The following is a 21,927-nucleotide window of genomic DNA, read 5'->3' as shown; positions in this document are numbered from 1 at the left end:
CATGAGATACTGGCATACCTCCCAACACTGAAGGATTTCAAAGCAGGACAGTGGACTAAAGAGGGCGTGCCTGCGTCAGCACAAGTGTCTGTGTCATCCTATGGCATCATGGGGTGTGTCTATGGCATAATGGAGGCGAGTCTGTGCTTCATGGAGGGGTGAAGCCGTTCTGTAAGCAGGTGTATCGGGCTCTGATCGCCCGCTGTGCATTCCACTTTTGGAACACACGCTCAGTTCCTGTGTGATGTATGGGTGGAGGAACAACACATACCTCCCAAATTGGCCAAAAGCGGGACAACGCTGTTCAGATCAGGATGGCGGGACAGAGCCCTCAAATCGGGAATGTCCCGCCTAAATCGGGACAGTTGGGAGGTATGTACTGGGGCAGTGGTCAAAGAAGACATGAATACTGCTTTCATTGTAAAACTATAAAATTACATTCACTTATATTCCCATACTGCCACTTCCACTTTGACTACTGCATACCTCCCAACTGTCCCGATTCCAGCGGGACTCAGGACAGTTGGGAGGTATGCACACCAAAAGTGACTTACTGTCATACTTGCCAACCTTCGGTAAGTTAATTCTGGGAGATCCCAGGCAGGGGGGGGCGTGGTTGGAGGGTGGGAGGGGAGATGCGCTGTAATTTGTGTCATTTTGTCTCCACCCCTGCGACAAAATGTCGTTTTTGTCACGGGGGAGGGGCCAAAATGACGCAATTCACAGCGAATCGCATCATTTTGAGGAGCAAGATGCCATATGCGGGATATTTGCCTGCTCTCCCGGGGGCCCTACCCAAATTTCGGGAGTCTCCTGGACATTCCGGGAGAGTTGGCAAGTATGCTTACTCATACTTGCCTACCCCTGGAAACTTGTTTCCGGGAGAGGGGGCGTTACCAATCGCGTCATTTTGGCCACACCCCGCAAAACAGACATTTCCGTCAAGGGGCGGGGCCAAAATGACGCGATTGGCCTCGCGCCGCCCCCTCCCGCGCTCTAAAATGGCGTGATTCACGGAGAATCGCGTCAAATGACGTGATTCTCTGTGAATTCCGGGATGCGGGAGAAATGCCAGCTCTCGTGGGAGCCTGACCGGAATTTCGGGAGTCTCCCGACCGAATTTCGGGAGTCTCCCGGACTTTCCGGGAGAGTTGGCAAGTATGTGCTTACTGTGACGTCCCAATCACTGTCCAGTCCCCATACAGCGCATACGTAGAACACAGGAGCGACCCCTGCTATACACAAGTCAGAACTCTATGGTGTTACCATGGAGATAGGTGGAGCGCAGATTGGACTAAAAGGGGGCGTGGCTTACTTTGTCCGGCTTTCGGGACTGTAGATGTTGGGAGGTGTAGTGTACCTGTTATCTCTTGCCTCATATTTTCAACTTTTCACATTGCCCAATAGTTTACACACTGAATTAATAAGTATTATATCTTAGTATATATCCAAGGTTTTTGATTTGTTGTTTTTTTTTTGTTAAGAATAATTTGTATTTATTGTGACCTGTGCCCAATACAATTTTATTCATGTGTTCACTATAGAACAGATTATAGACAACGTGCGTCTGTCCATCTGTAGTAGAACTACAAGTCCCAGCAGTGCATCCGGGTCTCTGTCCTTATAAATAACGGTAGGTTGAGCTTTTGGCTGGCAATGCATGCCGGGACCTGGGAGTGGAGGACGCTCGCGGCGCTCTTAGCCCCGCCCCTCCGCTTGTCCGTTCCCGCCAAGGCACAGCGCCCGGAAGTGCGTGTGTGTGTGTGACTTCCGGCTGCGTCGCGTCAGACTGCTCCTTTCCGCCCGAGCAGTGTTTTGTTTCCGTCGGCCGCGCTGCGTGTTGACGCCACGGTTCATTTCCGTGAGTGGAGCCCGGGGCTCGGGGAAAAGCAGAAGGCGGGGGTAAGGAGAGAGGGCAGAGAGCGGACGGACACACCGGGGCCTGCCCTGTGTGTGGATGGGATTAACCCTGTGACAGTCCTGCTGTGTGTGGCCGTATAGCTCATTACGTGAGACTCAATGGTTATAGCTGAGGTAGCAACATGTGTCTCACCGCCCGGTGTGGAACCACAAGTCCCAGCATGCTACCCATGACACCAGTCTTATTCAGGGATCTTGGATTTGTGGTTCTGTATATCTCTAGAGAGCCAGATTTGATTATTAATCTTTAACTATGAGCTGTGTTATTTTATTCTCCTTTTTATCTGTGAAATAAACAATTGGTTTATATTGATATATATGAAAGTACTTGGCTTCTCATCATCCCTAAACTGCTGTTGATGTGCTAGATGTTATGTGGTGTTTAGTAATGTCAAAAGGATGTCAAGGCTTTAGTGACTGCTATGACTTTGGTCAACATTTTCTCTTTATGTATAGTAAGCAGTACTGAGAGGAATGAGTGCTCTGTGACAGGTTTTCTTTTCTTATGCTAAGTAGGCAGAAGCATTATCAGGGATGGCTCTATAATGAGATGGCTGATTAGGACAGCCAGGTTGTTTTTGTGATATGGGGATTGTAACAAATCTGTTACTTTAAAGTTTGAGTTATTAATGCTGTGTTTTAAGGTCTTAGAAACATTTGTATAAATGTATAGGTTAGAAGTATCATTTATCCTGTATCAATTTAGCCCAAGTTTCCCTAAACTGTGTACATTTATTTATTCCTTGTATACACACATTTGGAGGGGTCCATTTCCAAAATAAACCTTTACAACTATAAACACTTTGTTTTTTAAATACTTACTTAATGTAACTTATGGACTTACCCCTTTTGAGCCATGTAATGAGCCTCTGTGGGTACATGTGCTGTGTGCCATAAGTAAAATTGAGCAATTTGTCAGTGGCTGACACTTCTTAACACGTTAGTGAGATGAATGTATGTATTATACAGACATCAGCTCTACAATAACAGCTTTTATCATGATTATGTCAGTGTAGGTGGGACTGTGTTGGACATTAGTGATATGATTTTGAACTTGGTTTATACATGGAACATGGTTTTCCGATGCACAAGAAGCTCCTTGTGTGACAGACTATGTAAAAGGACAGAAGACAGCCACTCCAGGTCTATTTTTATGACTCAAGCATTTCAAATATCTTGTGTAAATAAAATGTTATAGGAGAGTGAACTCTAATTTGTTTACATTTTTTTTTTAATGTTCTGACAGTAAAAAAAAAAAATCTAAAGTTGCTCATTACCCAATGCCATATTTTTACAAAAGTACATTGTCCTCTGACTTGTCAATAAAGTGTATGACACAGCACCATTTTTTAGACTTTGACTTTTTAATGCTGTTTAGAGCAAATCTAATATTTCTGTTTAAGAATTATTTTTATCTTAATATATAAAGCGCAGTGCTACCTTGCTTGAGACATTGTACAGTTAAGGCTGTGGATCTAATACACAGCAGTAGGTTACCAGTGGAGTACCCAAGGATCCGTACTTGAACCTGTGAGTTTTAATATCTTTATTGGATACATTGCAAATGGTATTGAAGAGAAAGTATGCCTTTTGCAGATGGCACAAAAATATGCAACAGGGTAGATACACGAGGAGGGGTAAAACAAATGTTTGATGATTTAGGCAGACTACAGGAATGGTCAAGAGTGTGGCAACTGCAATTTAATGCCAAAAATGCACAAACATGCACTTGGGTCTCAAAAACCCATTAGCCTAATATAGTATTAGTAGCTCTATAATAGAAACTACTGAGGAAGAAAGGGACCTAGGAGTCACTATTTCAGGTGACTTATAGGCAGGTAAGCAATGAGAAAGGAAAGTACAAATGCTTTGTTGCATAGGGAGAGAAATCGGTAGGAGAAAGAAATAATAATGCCACTGTATAGGTCATTGCTTTGACCTAATGTAGAATACTGTGTTCAGTTGGACTGTACAAAGTGCAACTAAAATGGTGCATGGCATACAGCACAAAACTTAGACTATAAGATCTTAATATGTGTATAGTCTGGAGCAGAGAAGGGAAAGGGGGGACATAATAAAAACTTTCAAATATATTAAGGGTTTTAACAAGGTACAGGAGGGAAACATTCATCAAAGGAAGAGAAGTATTAGAAAATGAGGACATACACTGACACTGGAGGGAAGTAAGTTCAGAGGAAATTTGAGGAAAAAGTACTTCACAGAAAGGGTAGTGTATAAGTGGAACAGTCTCCCATCAGAGGTGGAAAAGACTAATACAGTAGAGCAGTTTAAACATGCTTGGGATAGACATTAAAATATCCATATAAAAGATCAAATAGGGTTTAAGACTACCATAGGGTAATAAAACAATGGGCAGACTAGATGGGCTAAGCGGTTCTTATCTGCCGTCAAATTCTATGTTTCTGCTAGCTGTATAGCACACAAATAGTTGCCACTTAAACCATAAATGTTCAATATCACTCCATTGTGAGAGCAGCCATCTTGTAGGTTAAGCCAATTTTAGTGTCGGCATAGCTTTTCAATTCATTAGTATCCAGTGACGTCACTGAGACACTTCACTACTGTGATGGACCTGGTGCCTAGTAAATTGATAGACCATGCTCTCATACTTATTGGTTCAGCGCCCAGAATGTCCGCCTCCAATTTATATAGGCTATAGGTGCACTTTAAAACCTCTCGTCAAACTTCTTGCATTAATTTGTCTCCTATATTCTCATTTTCCTAAATATTTTGTAGGAAGCTGCAAAAGAACACCCATGCTCTGAGGTCTTTTTTTTTTTTTTTTTTTTTACAATGTATAGCAACCAAAGACTCCTGAGCAATGGAGATGTTGGTGTAGTCAATAAATAGAGCCAAAAATAATACTGGTAGTGTATTATGTCCGGGGTGATTAAGTTCGAGGTGAATCTTAAAAGGGAAATTTGGATGACTGTACAATCGTCAATGCTGTCTTTCGTAAAAGGTCATACTTCGCTCAGTCAGTTTTTCCTAAATAGGACAATCGTGTCTATTAGCCTCAGTCTGAAACCTCTATATCTGAGCCCTTTGAAAGCCTTGGCTTCAGCTTCTCAAATCCCCTTTAGATCATATATCTAAGTAGTTAACTGTTAATGGATTCATCAATGCATCTGATTCCTTTCACCTGTTCCTGCCATTTAGACTGGATAAGGAGTGTGAGGCAACCTCCAGTGTATTGTAATTATTGATCACATCCTCCCATGCGCGTATCCAGGACTACGCCCGCGCTGCCCCCCTACACTGGAACAAGCTCCCTCCCTCCATCAGAACTTCCCCTAATCTGTCCAGTTTTAAACAGGCTTTAAAAAAAAACACCTTTTTCTTAAAGCTTTCCAGTCTCCCACTTAACTTCTTACCTTTTCTTCTGCCTCTTTATCCTTATCCTCCGTTCCTCCTTCTCTCCCCCGTGTCTGTCTGTCTACCCCACCCCTTAGATTGTACGCTCCTTTGAGCAGGGCCATCTCTCCTCCTGTCTTCACCACTTTTAACTCTGCTCTCCAGCTACCTAGCCCTCCATCTCGAGGACCCTCTTCCCCCCCCCCCCCCGTCCCCTCTCGCTCCCTCCTCTCCACTCTGGGGGTCTCCCTGTCACCCGTGCCCTCCCTCTTGGACTCCGCCGTTGGCGGACCTTCCCCTCTCCCCTCCCCCGCCCCTTTAGCTGTGCCTTGAGCTCACTGAGTGTTATTGTTTACTGTACTGTGCTGTCTCACCTCGTATTGTAATTTTGTTTGTCCCTGTATGGCGCTACGGACACCTAGTGGCACCCTATAAATAAAAATAATAATAATAATATGCTAATAGCTGCATTTATATGGTCTCCCTACAGTTCTGTACATTGAAATAGGCATTTTGTTATAGTGTAGTAGGTACTTCAGGGGATCAAACCTAACCTGACTCTCATATTTGCATGCTTTATGCACCTTTGGTCAGAAAAGCCTGATTTACTGTGCAATTCAACTAAATGTGAACAGGTGTTCCCTGCACTTTCATCTGATAGCAGGGAATATTTAGATTCCCCATTTACCTCTGAGGAACTAAAAGCAGCTCTTATTGTCACTTCCTAATGGGAAGGCTCCTGGAGTAGATGGAATACCAGTAGGGTTGTATAAAAAATACTGCTCTTTTTATGTGTCTAGATTGTTAGGATAACAACCTCATATAGCTCATTATACATATCTCTCCTTCTATGGCAGAGACGATAGTGATAGTACTGCCTAAAACAGGAAAGATCCATTATACCCAGTCATATCGCCCTATATCATTGCTGACAAGACCTAAAAATACTAGCTAAAGTACTGGCCACAAGGTTATAATGGAATTGGTGCATGCTGACCAGCCAAGATTTATGCCTGGTAAATCAACATCTATATAAATCTTAGAAGGTTATATACCTTCATCCAGATGCGATAAATAGGTAATGTGTCAAAGGTAGTGGTTTCCTTAGATGTGGCGAAAGCATTCGATTCATTAATTTGGGTTAGGTTATAAATTTGTTAATTGGATAAAATTGCTATATTCACATCCCATGGTACGAGTTTGTGTAAACGGATATTTTTCACAATTGTTCCAGTTGGAAAGGGGGACCAGACAGGGATGCCCATTATCCCCGACTCTTTGCATTGGCAATAGAGCCTCTTGCTTTCCTCGTTCGGAACGATAGCTCTATAAGAGGTTTTAGATCAGCCTATAGGGAGGATAAGGTGGTGTTATATGCAGCTGGTATTTTAGGCAGACAATTATGTGTTTTTGAGTGTTGCTCCAGGTGGTAGATGAATTTGGTGTTTTCTCCGGGTTAAAAATGAACTGGGATAAATCCAATGTATTTCCAGTAGGTTGGGGAAGCTCTGTATCGCCTATGGGAGATGTGCTAAAATGGACATCTAAATTTAAATACCTAGGAATCTGGCTTACTAATGTACCCCTAGAATATACAAGATTAAATATACAGCCTCAAATAATTATATTAAATCTAAAGTCCATGTTTGAAGAAAGCTCCCTCTTTCTGTGTTGGGTAGAATTAATTTGATAAAAATGGTTATATTACCAAAATTCCTATATGTTTTTAAGCAAGCGCCTATATTTATTCCAACATCAGTATTCCGTGGGATTGAACAGTATCTGGGCTCATTGGTTTGGAGAGGGGGAAGGACCAAAGTTAAGTTTAGTTTGTTGTGTAGGTCTAAGTCTGCTGAAGACCTTGCCCTTCCCAATATGAAACTGTATTAATATGCTACCAAGTTAACCCAATTTAAAAATTGGGTTTCTAATCTGGAATATAATGACATACATTGGGTATTGGTACACCACATAAATAATAATCATACACACTTGCAGGCATTGTTGGCAGGAAGGTTCAATATTAAATGGGAGGTAGATATAGGCCCTTTAATAGATAAGGATTGGGCAGTGTTTTTAGATAGGGCATATTGAACCCCAAATCGTATGGCAAAATTTTGCTCTGAAGTACCTCAGTGTTGCCCAAAGTGTAAGGCTGAAGACTGTACTTTTTGGTACCTTATTTGGGAATGTCCTCAAATTTAAAAATACTGGAGTAAAGTAATTAAATATATCCTGAAAACTGCTATTAATATTGCCCTTTGGACACCGACCATTTGTCAATTTGAGCTTTGCTTGAAGGATAAAGTAAACAGATCAACGCAATTGTATATACAATATCTGTGTATGGTGGCTAAAGTGTGTATAGCCAGGTTTTGGTTAGCACCTACAAGCTCCACGATTCAATATTGGATAGAATTGGTTAATACTACAATTGGGCATGAACGGTTTGTGTATACGAGCAGACAGTCAGTAAAGAAATTTGAAAATATATAGTATAGGTGGTTGAACCAACATACTCAACAATTTCTAGGAGTCTGTATCTTATTCATAGATGAGAACAAGAATATATAAGATTCTAAGAAATAACCAAATATGTAATGGTGTATAATAGTATTAAAAGTTTTAAGTGGATAAGGTATAGTAGATATAGCCTCTTAATAGTTAGGAATCTGACCACTATGAATTAATAGACTTATGGAATAGGTAGTCTGATTTCTATGTGTTGGATAATATGGAGTAAACAGATCTGGACCATAGAACCCGCAGGTGTCAATGTTATTCCTAGTATAGTTTTGAGAAATATTGTTAAGCACTGTTTGATTATAGATGTTTTATACAGTGTGAGCACTGTGAATTTTTATCATTTTAGTAAATCATTGAAATACTATATTTATTAGAGTTAATGGTTGTAATTAAGTGTGTACACATGGTTTTGTTATAATAAAATTACGAGATGTACTATGAAGGTAAATTATATAAATATAAATTGTTAAACTATTCACTATCATATTTGGATGTTATATACTCTGTTAAATTCTGATATATCACTTAAATTTTGAATTTATTTGTAATCACGTGTAGTAATGTTACGATGTATCTGAATTTATAATAGGCAAAATAAGAAAACCAATGTCTTTTGTGGTGAAAAAGAAATGATTTCTTTTTTTTCTATGTTTTTGTCTTTTTAAATGTTTGTGAAGATTATCTATAAATGAATACAGAAGTTTGAATTAAACATAAATAAAAAAATTGTGAATAGGTGTCACCTCTCCAACACAGTCGTGGTAATGGATAGTGCGCATATTACAAAGAGGAATGACAGATACCAGCTAGTTGCTAATTTATAGCTGCTGCTCAATTTTTTTTACCTATTGTGAACATAGATTGGTAGTGTCTCTATGTTCTTTGTTTATTTGTAATTGTTTGCCTGCCCAGTTCCTCTTCCCATTTGATTGAAATTGTAAAGGTGATTTGTAGATTTCTGCTTATAGAAGAGTATATTCTAGAAACTTTGTGCAATGTTGGAGAAAAAAATATATACAACAATGTAGAATCATCACTTTGTTGAATGTTTACAATTGCTAATCTAACATTATATTTAATTTGGGAAATGTTAGGAAATTGAAACCTAACCTCGATTTATTATCATGGCTGCCAGTTAAGGTTTTCTGCCATAACCAATGTGGCCTGCTCACCCTTCTAGGGAAAGTCTGAAAGAGGTAAAGCAAGCAAGGCAAAACACCTATTGTAAGCATGTTTATCCAGAACATTTGAGATGACTTTCAATTTGCCAGATCCATTTGGACCATATAAGTAGCAGTGAGAGCTGGTTTAAGGTCATTATTGGGAGAAGAGTGTTTGACATAAGAATCCCCAAATAGTTTATACATTTTGATTGGCAGTTAAAGCAAAAATATTTTCTAGTCTTAGCTGAAACTTCAGAAGTTAGTCATACAGTCAGTAATGCTGTATGTGTTTTCAAGAAAGATGCTACTAAAGCAAATCATTTTAGCCATTAAATTATGCCACGAAGTGTGTGCATTTTTTAACAATAAAAAGTTAATTTATCTGCATATCGCGCAAGCTTATGCAATGTGTCTCACTGTTGTTCCTTGTATATTGTGGTTTTGTATATGGGCTGCAAGTGCCTCCATGCACAAAATAAAGGACCGCAGCACCCCTGTCTCCATTCCTCAGAAGGAGGGTACCCGATTTATAAATAGCTGGTAATGAGGATTGAGAATCCAGTTCATACTCATGCACATGGATCCTAATGTTGAACTTTTTTTTTTTTTTTTATAAAATTGTAGGTGATTATATATTAACATTTAACAGGAGTGATGGTAATTTATGCAATACATTTTTCAGCATTTTAAGAAAGGATGAGATAATGTTGGTTTGTGCAAAATACAATAGTATTATTCTTCAGACCAGACAGCTCTCGGTGGATCAGGCTTTTCACAAAGCTATTAGACAATTTGCCAATTGAAAGAAATTGTGGTGTCTAGAGCATGAAGAGAAATCTGTCAGATTTTGGTATCCCTTTATTGTGGGCAAGTAAGCATCGCCTAGGCTAGAGAGAGCCTCTTTAGTTGGAGGTTTCTATAAAAACTGAAGACACCACTTTTCTAATAAGATAGTAACCAACGGTGTCTCTAATTTGCTTTAGTCTCTGGTAACAAAGCATCAGTTAATGTAAAAGTAGGACAGTGGGGGTGAGGGAAGTATAAGAGGGTCACCGCGTGGTGTAAAAAAATGTTTTCAAAGGAACTGGGACTATAGAAACTACGCCTATCAGATATCTATCGGTCTCTTAACTTCACTGTTGAATTTTATACTTGTCAATCTCTTGGCATAGTGAGATCTGAGGCTTTAGGTTGTGTAGGCAAAACCAATGCATTGATTGAAGAGTTTTGATGTCTAGGACACCTTGCTATTTGTGCCTCATCTAATTGATCTTTCTACTCTGCTTGTTGACTGTTGTGCTGGATTGGGAAGGTCAGTGGTTCTCTGGGTGGGATACTTCTGGTAGCTATAAGTGAGAGAGAAAAACAGGCAAATCTGCAGCAGAGTGCAGGCTGTATGATCTGTCTTTATGTATCGCCATGAGGGAAAATGTAACCTTCCATCTATAAGCTACTTGGTTTTGTCTTGGTAAAGTTGTCAGAGGGTGAAGTGCAGTGATGCACCTCGATAAAGGTGTGCCTCAGAGTTCTCATACAGTACAAGGTCCCTGATGGATTCTGCTTTCAAGATATTTTCTTTATCCTTGAGCTGGTGAAGATGGTATATCAATTTCTTGGATTTGAGAGCCAAGAGGTGCTTCGCAGCCGTGCCATGAGAGCTTTTATCTTTGGTTATGCCCAGTTCTCCCATGTTTTGTAGACCACCTAGATGATTTTACATTTGTAAATGTTATCCAATTATACCTGTGCTGTTCTATGCAGATCTGTCACAGTGCCCTCTACAGCTCTTGCTGTTTATTCAAAATCCCTCTTAGTGGTGAAGATTCAAAAATGTTGTATAGTCTCAACATTCACCCAATGCCCTTTATTTCTTCCCCACTTCACCATTTCCCTGCTTTTGTTCTGTCAGAAATGACTTATTGGAACTGCAGTCTAGCAAGCTCCAAAATAGCTAGTTAAGATAATGTTAGACATTCTACCATATGGGGAGAGCAATCTTTGGTTCCCTCTCCTGCAGCCTTTCTACTCTCCCCTAAGTAACAGAAAACAGGTCTGCAAATACACAACCTAAAGTCATGCAGTTTAGACTCCTGGTCAGAAGCCGGTGGTGTTGGTTAAGGAAAGTCGTCACCAGAACATCCTCCTATCAGACGTGCTGTCCTTGCATTATTTTTTAAAATAAATGATGGCATTGTATCATCCCTTATCATTGCACTATGATATGATCCTTAACGGGAAGGCTAGTGCAGCCATTAATAAATAGGCCCATGTGTGTGTGATGCTCTTATTCAATCTACTAACCAGTAGTTGTCTTTGTACATATTGAAACTTTTTTTTTGCAGTGTGGTCTATCTCACACTTTTAATTATTTAACTTATTTGAACACTACTATCATTTCTAGATTGGATTTACTGGTAGGGTTCTTTGTTTAATGTCAATCCATTTAGATGCATTACACGTGTATATTGAACATAACATAGAAAGGGGGAGAGGAAAGGGAAAATGTGAGCTGTGGATGTTAGTCATTTTGGTATAGTATGCCAGTGCATTGTGTCTTACGTGTGTGTTTCATATTCTGTACTCTTGAAAACCCTCTTTTTTTTTTTTAGCTGCAAAATCTGACGCTTGAGTTTAAAGGTTTTTTTTTTTTTGTTTGGTTTTTTTTAACAGTGGCTACCATGAAGTCACATGTTCTGTAGAGCACAAGGCTGATTTCCTTACTACTTTGGTCTTTTGAATCCGTTTCCTGAGTATTGTTCAGTGTGTGTCCTTCCTGTACTAGTTGCATCCGGAATCACGCGTTAGTCCAGTTATGGGTTTAATTTTTGTTTTGACTTTAGCTTTTTAAATACTTATGTATTTTTATTTTCTTATTTATTGTCAATTGTTTGTCACATTGTTTGACTATTGCCTTTAAAGTAAACTTTATTTCACCTTTTATACCTCCAGAAGTAGCTGCTGCCAGGTTTTGAAATAGTCTCCACAATGCATGTTTTTTTTTGTTTTTTTTTTTGTATGGCCGGCACTATTTGAACAATTTTTAGAAGTTTTTACATTTGTTAAAACTGAATATGTTTTGATTTAAGCCAATGTTCCATTGTGCAGGTGCTTATCTCCATGTACACCAGATTTCTGGTTTTGTGGAACATCAAGTAGTATTGTCATGCCATTGCAGGACATAGGCTAAAGCCATGGAGATGTACTGATGACTGTTGTGCCGGGCTTGTTATTTATCGTTTAGTAATGAATTTACTATTTTCTGACATTACAGGTCTGCCTGCATCTGTTAAGGTTCAGCCATGACAAAGAGGGAGGCTGAAGAGTTGATAGAGATAGAAATTGATGGCACAGAAAAGCCAGAATGCACAGAAGAAAGGTATGTGTTCTATAAAAATGTCTTTGTACTGTGGTTGTATTTCATTCTGGAAACATAATTTAGATGTTTGATTACATACCCAATAACATCATTATTGGAAAAATTCCTTTGGGTGGTAAACATCTGAGAAATCTCTTCCACACTGTCGCCTCCTTCTGGTCAAAGATAGGTGATGTTCCAAACTCTCAGATTATTTATTTGCTACTTGAATTTCCTTTTAAAGCTGCAGAAACACCTAGGGGCATATTCAGTTAGCCACGTTACTCGCAAAAGTAACATGGCGTTAAAAGTATTACCGCTATTATAGTAATTCTAACCCGAATTTCAGCTCGCAGCTCAGGGAAGACGGCGTTAAAGGTATGGTAATTACGTGCACTATTACCATGATAACAGTAATAGTGCGCAAGCCACATTACTTTTGACAGTAACGCGACCAATTGAATATGCCCCCTAGTATGCAATTTTAGAGAGGTGCCCTAGAAGTGGTTACACGGAGACCTTTTTCTCACAGTTGAACCTTTAATACCTCTTACTGCTCTGTCTGAAAACTGTGTGCAGGGGTGGGGGGCTGGAGGACTAATCAAAAAATGTTAGCAAGATGTTTGTCCTCTCACAATTTTCCTATTGATTGGTTAGTTTAATTTGCTGTTTCTATGTTATGATGAAAATAACTGCATGAATCAGTCCTAGCTAGGGGGTATCTTGGTAAAATATTTAACCCAAGTGGTAGCGTAGCATAAAGTCTGGGATAACACAGGTTGGGTATTTCCAAATATCTACATACTGTATTACTGCAGTTTGTAATCTCACAGGAATGTAACCTTTCTAGTGCAACAGTTTCCCATCTCTTATCAGCGCCAGCGATCAGCAATAGTTTGAGCCTTAATGTATAGTCTGTTCTGAAGGTAACATCTATAAATTGTGTTTTCCCTTTATTGTCTTCTAGCATCATAGAGCAGACCTATACCACAGCGGAGTTTGTCAGCCAGTCTATTGACATAAATGAGCCAATTGGAAATCTTAAGAAGCTGCTAGAGCCCAGACTTCAGTGTTCACTTGATGCCCATGAAATTTGCCTGCAAGACATCCAGGTATGAGCGTCAAATGTAATATATATGTGTGCGTGTGTGTATGTATTATGAAATCACAGAAACTGAATATTAAATTTGTAGAGCAATAATTTATGCCGCCCCAGTGTGCACCTTTTTTAAAAAAACAAGCAAAAAAAAAACCAACTTCTGCTTTGCTCTGTTCAGCACGTGTAGAGTTCTATGGGTCTACATAATGCATGGTGTAAGACTCAGGTAGGTAAAACTGATGTATCAAAAGCTTTTGAATTGTTAAATGAAAACTGTTACTTTGTCTCTCAATCAGCTTGATCCAGATCGGAGTTTGTTTGACCAAGGAGTTAAAACAGATGGATCAGTACAGCTGAGTGTGCAAGTTATATCCCAGCAAGGTTAGTACCATCAGAGGATCTGTTAAGTAACTTGCCTCTCAAATGCTTTTGGAATAAATGTAACCACTTTGGATAAGGGCGCATTTTTGTTTTGTTTTTTTCTTCTTCATTTAACTGATTATTTTGAAATGTAAATGGGATTGACATTAAGATTTTTGTTTTGTACGTCATTATTTTATTTTTGTTTGTCTATGAACATTTTAGGACTAGAGCCAAAGCTGAACATACTTGAGATTGTCAAACCGGTAGAGACAGTGGAAGTGGTGATAGACCCAGATGCTCATCATGGGGGAATGGAGGCCCAGCTTGTAGAAGAGGCCCAGGTAATAACTCTGGATGATACAAAGCATGTCACCATTTCTGATGAAACCTCTGAGCAAGTGACCCGATGGGCCGCGGCATTAGAAGGCTACAGGAAGGAGCAAGAGCGCCTAGGCATACCATATGGTAAGGGGCTAACTGGGTTGGTGCTTGCTGGGGTTTTTTTTTTTTTTGGGGGGGGGGGGGGGGTGTTTCCCCTGAACAAAAATATATTTAAACTGTATAGATGTTATCCAGAGATTCATTAAGTCTTAAGTAATGATTCTATTAATTTCTTTGTAATATATATTGGTAATTGATAAATTGTGTTTCCACTCTATACAATTCTTTAGGATCCCTTTTGTATAAAGTTTTTTTTTTAGTCTTATTCTCTTTAGTCTTTTAGTTTGTGTCAAGTATCTTTTGATGTGAGTGCTTGTGGTCCATGTTCATGGCTAGTCCAGCATTCAGATTAATAGAGGAAACCAATATGGTTTTACAAAAAATCAGCTAAATATCTAGTCTTGCTGCTTTGTGAAGGGAAACACGTGTAATGTATATGTATAGTGTGTGTATGTATATAGCTGAGGAGGTGGGGATAAGGGATAAATTTGCACTTGGTGAAGCTGATGCTTTTATACAGGGTAGTGATATTAAGAGGATATGCGTATAGTGTGCGTGGTGTTTTGACAATGGCCTGATAAATGGAGAGGCAAGATACTAACACAGGATAAGGGAGAGTGACAGGCTTCTGTCTGTCACTGTAGGCTTAGAGTATGTAGAGAACCTGCGCAGCCATTTTCTGTCAGACTTCGGTATGGGACTGGTTTCTTTTAGTGATAATCTGGCCTGCAATCCTGTGTTTGTACCATAAATGTGGCGTCCAGTCTTTCATTTTATACAGTGTCAGTGCCCTTTGTATTTAGATGTGAAGGTTTATCAGTTTACACTCACATTTAGTTATTTCCTCATTGATTTCATATAAAATCATTTTCCAACACTTTGCATTTCTGTTATTTATTTCATGAGTGACATTCAGACAGTCCAACAACCCTGACATTAACAGAATTAATCATCACGCTGGAATGTTTCATTTATTGGGTCGTGTTACACTTATTGCATCTACAGCACTTGGTGTCATAGGAATTATTAAGCTATAGGACCACCACATGTCCCGTTCCCCCCTCCTTAGTATTGTTGCGTTTCTCAAAGGACTTGTAAACCAAGCACGAGTTTCCTTGCCTAAAGAAGCTACTAGATATATTCATAGATCTATGTAAATGTTTCCATACCTTGATTGTACTCGAGATATTGCTCGGCAGCTGACTTCATTCTAGTTATTTCTGGATGAGGCTGGTCTGGCTGCAGTGCCTTTCAGCTGGGTTACTGACCTGTGCTTTGTAGTAACATGAACCTTCATGACTTGCTCCATTTCCGATAAGATTTAAAAAAATTTTGTTTTATTTTGGATGGTAATCTTTTTGTAAATGGAATCGTGTAAAGTTCTTAAGATATTTATGCTCTGAAGATCCTGCTTTGCTGCCGAGCACCCACTACATTGTGTATCCATATTAACCTTTGTCCTGTGTATTCTCCAGATCCACTCCAGTGGTCTACAGACCAAGTCCTGCACTGGGTGCTATGGGTAATGAAGGAATTTGGCATGACCGATATCAATGTGAACGCCCTCAGTATTCCTGGGAGAGAGCTGTGTCAAATCAGCCAAGAAGATTTCTTCCAGAGAGTCCCTAGAGGAGAGATTCTGTGGAGTCATCTGGAGCTGCTGAGGAAGTGTAAGACACCTTAGGAACATTTGTAATAACACTCCCCTCTCATACACTTACATTAATGTATATGTGTGTCATTGGCAAAATCAAATAAACACCTTTGTCAGCTCACGGAAATGAAGATATTGAAAGTATTTCCCTCCACATTTTGGGGCATAGACTGTTAATTTGTCATTCAGATGAGCTAATACTGCATGAGTGAGTTACTAAATGCTAAAGATTAAATGAGACCAAAACTTCTGACTATTGCACAAGCATTGGTATCTGCGGCTCAGTCCAGAACTCTGAATACAGTGTGTGCTCCATATTCCAGCATTTTGGGGCTGGACAGCTATATTCACATTTTTTTTTTCATTTTTTTTTTCAGCAGAGTAGATGCATCGGAGCCAGTAAGCCAAAGAGAATATGTAGGCATAAGTTATACTTATTCAGTGCATTTAATTGCCTTCACTACCTGGCTCCTGAGATTTGGTTTGTTCTGCTCAGTCTTGCATAACCATTCTGTGTAAGATTGCACATGGGCACGTGTTTAATTGTAATGTTTCATTTTGCAGATGTTTTGGCAAGTCAAGAACATGGAGGAGAAATTGCTACAGTTACCATTGACCAGCGTAAGTTTATGTGTATGCGTTGTCCATTATAGAATCACTTGTTGAATAATTTCAGGCTCCGCGGATTATGGTAAATTATGGTTGTTTATTTGGAAGGTGCCACAGTGCTCTGCATCACTGGGAAGTGTGGACAACAGGGGTATTCCTGAAACGGACAAACAAGGTAGACAAAATAAATGCATTCCTGAAAACATTGGGTAGGAAGACCCTGCTCATGGGAGCTTCCAATCTAATGGAAAAACAGCACAGCTGAAACAAGAGAAATGAGTAGTATAGGTTGGGAGAAGGGTAAGTGCTAATAGAATGTGTTTAGAGTGTTTAAACATTTTGAAAGTTGTTGGAAGTCTGATCTGCTGTGGTAGGGAATTCTATCAGTCTGTAGCGGCATGGAAGAAGTCTTGTAGGCGGGAGTAAGGTGGTTGAGAGATGCTGGTCCAAGTTACATTTAAGGGGCAGTGTTGAGAAGAGATTTGAGGTGTATGAAGGGGGGTAGTGGTGGTTAGGGCTTTAGTAAATAATTTGCATTGGCTTCTGGAGGACAAGTGGAACCTGTTTAATGAATTGCATAGTGGTCAGGCTGATGTGGAGCTGTGAGAGGCATTTAAGACTAATTGACACTGAGACATTTGGGTTATGGGAATGCCAGATAGGAGGTTGTAGTGGTCCAGATAGCAGGTGAGAGAATGGATAAGAGGTTTTGTTGACATCTTGGGCAAGAAAAGGGAGTGTTCCGGCAATATTTTGAAGCTGGCGTAGACCAGACTGGGAGAGTAGACCATGAGGACTAAAGCAGGGAATGTGGTCAAGGGTTACACCAAAGCAGCAGACTTTCTAGACTGAGAAAATTGTATTTGTATTGGCGATGAAGGAAGATGTTTGGTCTCCATGGAATTGTGTGGTGGGATCCTGATGTGTGAGGGAGGAGAGAAAGTACAATGAGCAACTTGTGTGGCGGGAAAAGGAGGAGAGAAATAGGGGCAATAGTTGGAGAGAGAGGCTGGGTTGAGAGATGGTTTCTTCAGATTTGGTGAGATGAGCAGTTGCTTAAACTAGATAGGAAATGTGCCAGTGGAGTATGAGATGGGGAGAGAGTGTGAGGGGGGTGGGGTGGGCTGGTTAAAGGGTGAGATGAGTACAGAGACTGTCATTGGTTACTGAGGAGAACGAATGGAGAGTGTTAGAAAAAGGTGGTTAGGGTAAGTGGTATCTGGTGTGAGAAAATATCTGGTAAAGGACAAAACCATGGGCTGTAAGGGGAAGGAGGTGGTGGTGCAGTTGGGCAGAGAAGTGAGTTGAAGGTGGCTACGAGGTGTACATTAAAGAAATGTTTTCTTGGTAAGTAAAAGAGCAGTCTTGGAAGATGAATTTCTAGTGGCGGAAGCCTATGTAGCCTATTCTACTAGTGGTGGTTGAGGTTTGGATAGTCACAGTCTGTGACTATGACATGACGTCTGTCATCACATGTTATATATTATATTACAGTGACTGACAGGGCTCACAGTGGATATTGACGCTGTCACCGCACCAGACACTGGTTGTTCCATACATGGTAGTTATAGATTTATAAAGGGACACCAGCATGTGTTGAAAAACAAATCTGCTCCCAATAACGTATTTGGTTTGTTCAATCGATAACAATGTTTATACTCTTTTGTGAGACAGTGAAAGAGAGATGTTCCAATAAGTAAACGGGAGAAAAATAAATGTGAATATTTTCAAAATGCAAGTCTTTTACAGGCATATTAAATATTTCCAAATACTTCTGTTATTAAAGAACTGACCAATATACATTGAAAGTATATGTGAAGGCAATAGAAGAACATTGATTCTCCACCATTTAATTTGAAGTACTGCTGAAATGTTAGTCTGGATACAAGCTCCCTAAGTAACTGCTCAGTTAGTGTTTATGTCAAATCTAAGGCAAATAATTCCTCTAACAAATTGTCCTGTCTCCTCACAGCTGTACAGATAATACCAGGATCACTGGCGAACTCAACTCCTACAACAACTATAAAGGTTATAAACACACAAACCAAAGTAGCAAAAGTGCAGCGAGCGCCACGTATCTCTGGAGAAGACAGAAGTTCTCCTGGAAACAGAACAGGTAAATTACTTTATCTCCCCTGCTCTGTGGGAGATCTGTTAGTGGTTCTGTTTTGTGTTTGGTGGGGTGAAGGGAGGTTGCACAGATGATATATGTGGTGTGACACATGTAGAGTTTTTTTGTGCTTTATTGGGAAGATGAGCCACAAGTAATTGTATTGTACCCACTTGCTGATCACGTCTAGATAGAACCTTACTAAGGAAAATGCTGAAGACCTTTTTGGAAAGAAATCTCCTAATAACTTACCTGCACCACATAGAGCATGATTTGTCTGTCTCTTTCAGGAAACAATGGACAGATACAACTTTGGCAATTCCTCTTAGAACTACTTACTGACAAAGATGCTAGAGATTGTATCTCTTGGGTGGGAGATGAAGGAGAGTTCAAATTAAATCAGCCAGAGCTTGTTGCTCAGAAATGGGGACAACGTAAAAATAAACCCACCATGAACTACGAGAAGCTTAGCCGTGCACTTAGGTAAGAGTCTACAACACGACTGGTTGGTTGGAGCAGCTGTCTGTTTAGAAAGCGCAAGTGGTTGGAGAGAACCGCACTGGACTGTTGTATTTTGCTCAAACATTGTACCCCATGCGTGTAGTATTACTTCTTCAACTACACCCAATATTACATTTTTGATCTATTTTAAAGGAGGTTTATTAACTTTTGCTTTCTAATAACACATTGGTATTGTCCTTCTCCCGGAAGCTATTTAGCAAAATTGACTTTGGGTAAAGCTTTTTAGTGCACGGTCACTAAGGACACTTAATGAAACAGTTGTAGGTAATGTATCTTGTTCTGAGAAGTAGATTTGCAGTAATACAAGGACGACTTTCAACTCTTATGTCAACTGTTCTATAGATATCCGTGCATGTAACAAAAGGGCATTTTAATTTGATTACCAATCATTTATTGTATATACCAAGCCTAAAATAAAAGGTAAACCGTTTGAGAAATGCTGTATTTTTAACTTTTTTCTGCTCCTAGATATTACTACGATGGTGACATGATCTGTAAAGTTCAAGGCAAGAGGTTTGTCTACAAGTTTGTTTGCGACTTGAAGACTCTAATTGGCTACAGCGCGGCCGAGCTGAGCCGCTTGGTGTCGGAGTGTGAGCAGAAGAAGATGGCCAAGCTGCAGTTACATGGAATAGGACAACCAGTCACAGCCGTAGCCCTGGCTACCGCATCACTGCAGTCAGAGAAAGACTAAGCTGAGGCACTTGGGAAGCCAGACTCCTCCCACTGCGCCAGTTCCTCGTCTTAGACCTCCCCAAGCGCATTTATTTTCAGACTGTAACGTGCTTGGCATGATTTTCTACAGAAGACTATAATAAATTTGGAACTTGTTACTTTTCGTATTACAAGTTTCTTTGCAAGAGCCCTTATTAAAGGGAGCATGATATATTTTATATATTTTGAATATGGACTTATCAATGATTTACACTTTTTAGTAACAATGCAGTCCTGTCCCACCTGGAGAATATATTACTCATCCATCATTTCAGTTAGTGTTAATGCCCTAAACTGTTTTTTTGTTTTGTTTTTTTATATTAATCTACTGATCTTCATTATTTTGAGGATCCAAAACTTTTTTTTTTCTTTTTGTGCTTTAATAACACTATACAATATAGTTTTCGTATTGTGTTTTTAAAGCTTTTATTATGCTTAAAATATGAATTGCTGGCCTTACAACAAAAATGTGCAGTCTCCACTGTATATGATCCAATGGAGGCTTTTGAAGGTTTGAAGTTTGGGGACTTATCCTCTTGAAGCAAACGTGCTACAGATGTCTGTCCGAATGGGCAATTTGCTTCTTACTCTGATCTTTTATATTAAAGGATTTAGCTTACCTAACAACTTGTTATCCCCATAAAACTATGTACATGTTTTGGCTTTTCTCTCGTCTTGGCTGGAAAAGTTCAGCAGTACAGAAACAGTAAAAAAAGTTTAACATCGCAGACGTTTTGTTGGCTAGACTAAAGCATGTATGAGTTATTGTCCACATGTTAAGATTCATTCCACGTGTATTAAATATATATTTATTTTCAACAATACATTTTATTCAGACAAGTCAGTCACACCCCCTAATGCAGCTTTTAACGCATACAGGGATGTTGGCACCATGGCAGAACCCCATGCCAGCATGCAGATTATCCCCCCAACAGACGGACGGCATCCTGGGTTTAGATCAAACCCAAAGCCAGCTGTGAAAGGACCAAAAACAGACTAAAATGTTTTGTTCTAAAGTGAAGCCTTCTCTGGGCACTCCAGTGTCGTTTGTTGCCATTAAATTTGTATTTCTTTTCTCTGCTATAAAGACCATTATTATATTTGCCCAATTATATATTTTGTTCTGATTGTTGCTTCCCTTTTGATATCTTGTCTTCCTCGCATAAAACTACATTATCGTTTAAACATCAAATATGGATTTGTCTGAATGACTGTTGTGACTTCCTGTTCCCGGGTGCAGTGACTGGAGCAGTTTTGTGTTAATTTAGCAGAGCCTCCTTATCTGCGTAATGTTACTGCATAGGAAATACCAACATTGAAGAGAGCGGGTTTTTGTGCTTGACACACTTTATTGGGTTTTACATTGTCTTCTATAACTTGCACTAAATACTTTTGTGTTGTCTTTCTAGATGCAATCTGCTTTTTAACAATGCATTTATCCTGTTTTTGATAACGCAACTCTTTTATGATTAATGACCTAGATGTGTAAAATCTTCCTTCCCAAAGTGGTCACAGTTAGTCATACTGTGTTTGGACCTGTTGATCAGGAGTGTGCCCAATAACATTGATCAGTTTTGTTTTAGACTCTACCCTATAATTTTCCATTGTGCGTTATCCAAAATACAATTTTATTTAAAAGAAAGGGCCTGCACGTTGGCTCAGTGGTCAGCACTACTGCATCACAGCACTGGAGTCATGAGTTCGATTCCAGATCATGGCCTTATCTGTGTGTAGTTTGTATGCTCTCCCTGTGTTTGCATGTGTTTCCTCTGGGTGCTCCGGTTTCCTCCCACAATCCAAAAACATACTGGTAGGTTAATTGGTTGATATCAAAATTGACCTTAGTCTCTGTTTGTGTGTATGTTTGTTAGGGAACTTAGACTGTAAGCTCCAATGGGGCAGGGACTGATGTCAGGGAGTTCTCTATGCAGCGCTGCGGAATTAGTGGCGCTATATAAATAGCTGATTAAAAAACACAAATATTGCACATACCACCACTCAGTTGACCAATCAAATTTCCAACCTATTTGGGACAGCTTTTATTTATTTGGGTTTTCTGACTCCTTTTCAGCACCA

At 39.6% G+C, this 21,927-nt stretch overlaps 1 protein-coding gene and 1 long non-coding RNA gene across 5 annotated transcripts in view; both read left to right on the top strand.

Annotated features, from left to right (window-relative positions):
• Nucleotides 1–21,927, top strand: part of LOC142139481 (uncharacterized) — a 928,167-nt gene that overhangs the window by 92,188 nt on the left and 814,052 nt on the right. The gene's annotated exons all lie outside the window — the stretch shown is intronic.
• Nucleotides 290–20,955, top strand: GABPA (GA binding protein transcription factor subunit alpha). Of its 4 annotated transcripts, none has more exons than XM_075197124.1 (10): nucleotides 290–372; nucleotides 12,256–12,360; nucleotides 13,307–13,451; nucleotides 13,735–13,819; nucleotides 14,024–14,266; nucleotides 15,718–15,912; nucleotides 16,461–16,517; nucleotides 18,478–18,621; nucleotides 18,906–19,098; nucleotides 19,606–20,955. In XM_075197124.1, exons 2-10 carry the CDS (start codon nucleotides 12,284–12,286, stop codon nucleotides 19,829–19,831), a joined length of 1,365 nt encoding a protein of 454 aa, XP_075053225.1. In that variant the 5' UTR covers nucleotides 290–372; nucleotides 12,256–12,283; the 3' UTR covers nucleotides 19,832–20,955. The 4 variants fall into 4 exon arrangements, with proteins under 4 accessions (XP_075053225.1, XP_075053223.1, XP_075053224.1 ...); XM_075197122.1 differs by lacking the exon at nucleotides 290–372 and adding an exon at nucleotides 1,771–1,902; XM_075197123.1 differs by lacking the exon at nucleotides 290–372 and adding an exon at nucleotides 1,792–1,861.

This window comes from Mixophyes fleayi, chromosome 2, assembly GCF_038048845.1.
Source record: "Mixophyes fleayi isolate aMixFle1 chromosome 2, aMixFle1.hap1, whole genome shotgun sequence".
NCBI lineage: Eukaryota > Metazoa > Chordata > Amphibia > Anura > Limnodynastidae > Mixophyes > Mixophyes fleayi.
This window is presented reverse-complemented; position numbering and strand designations above follow the sequence as displayed.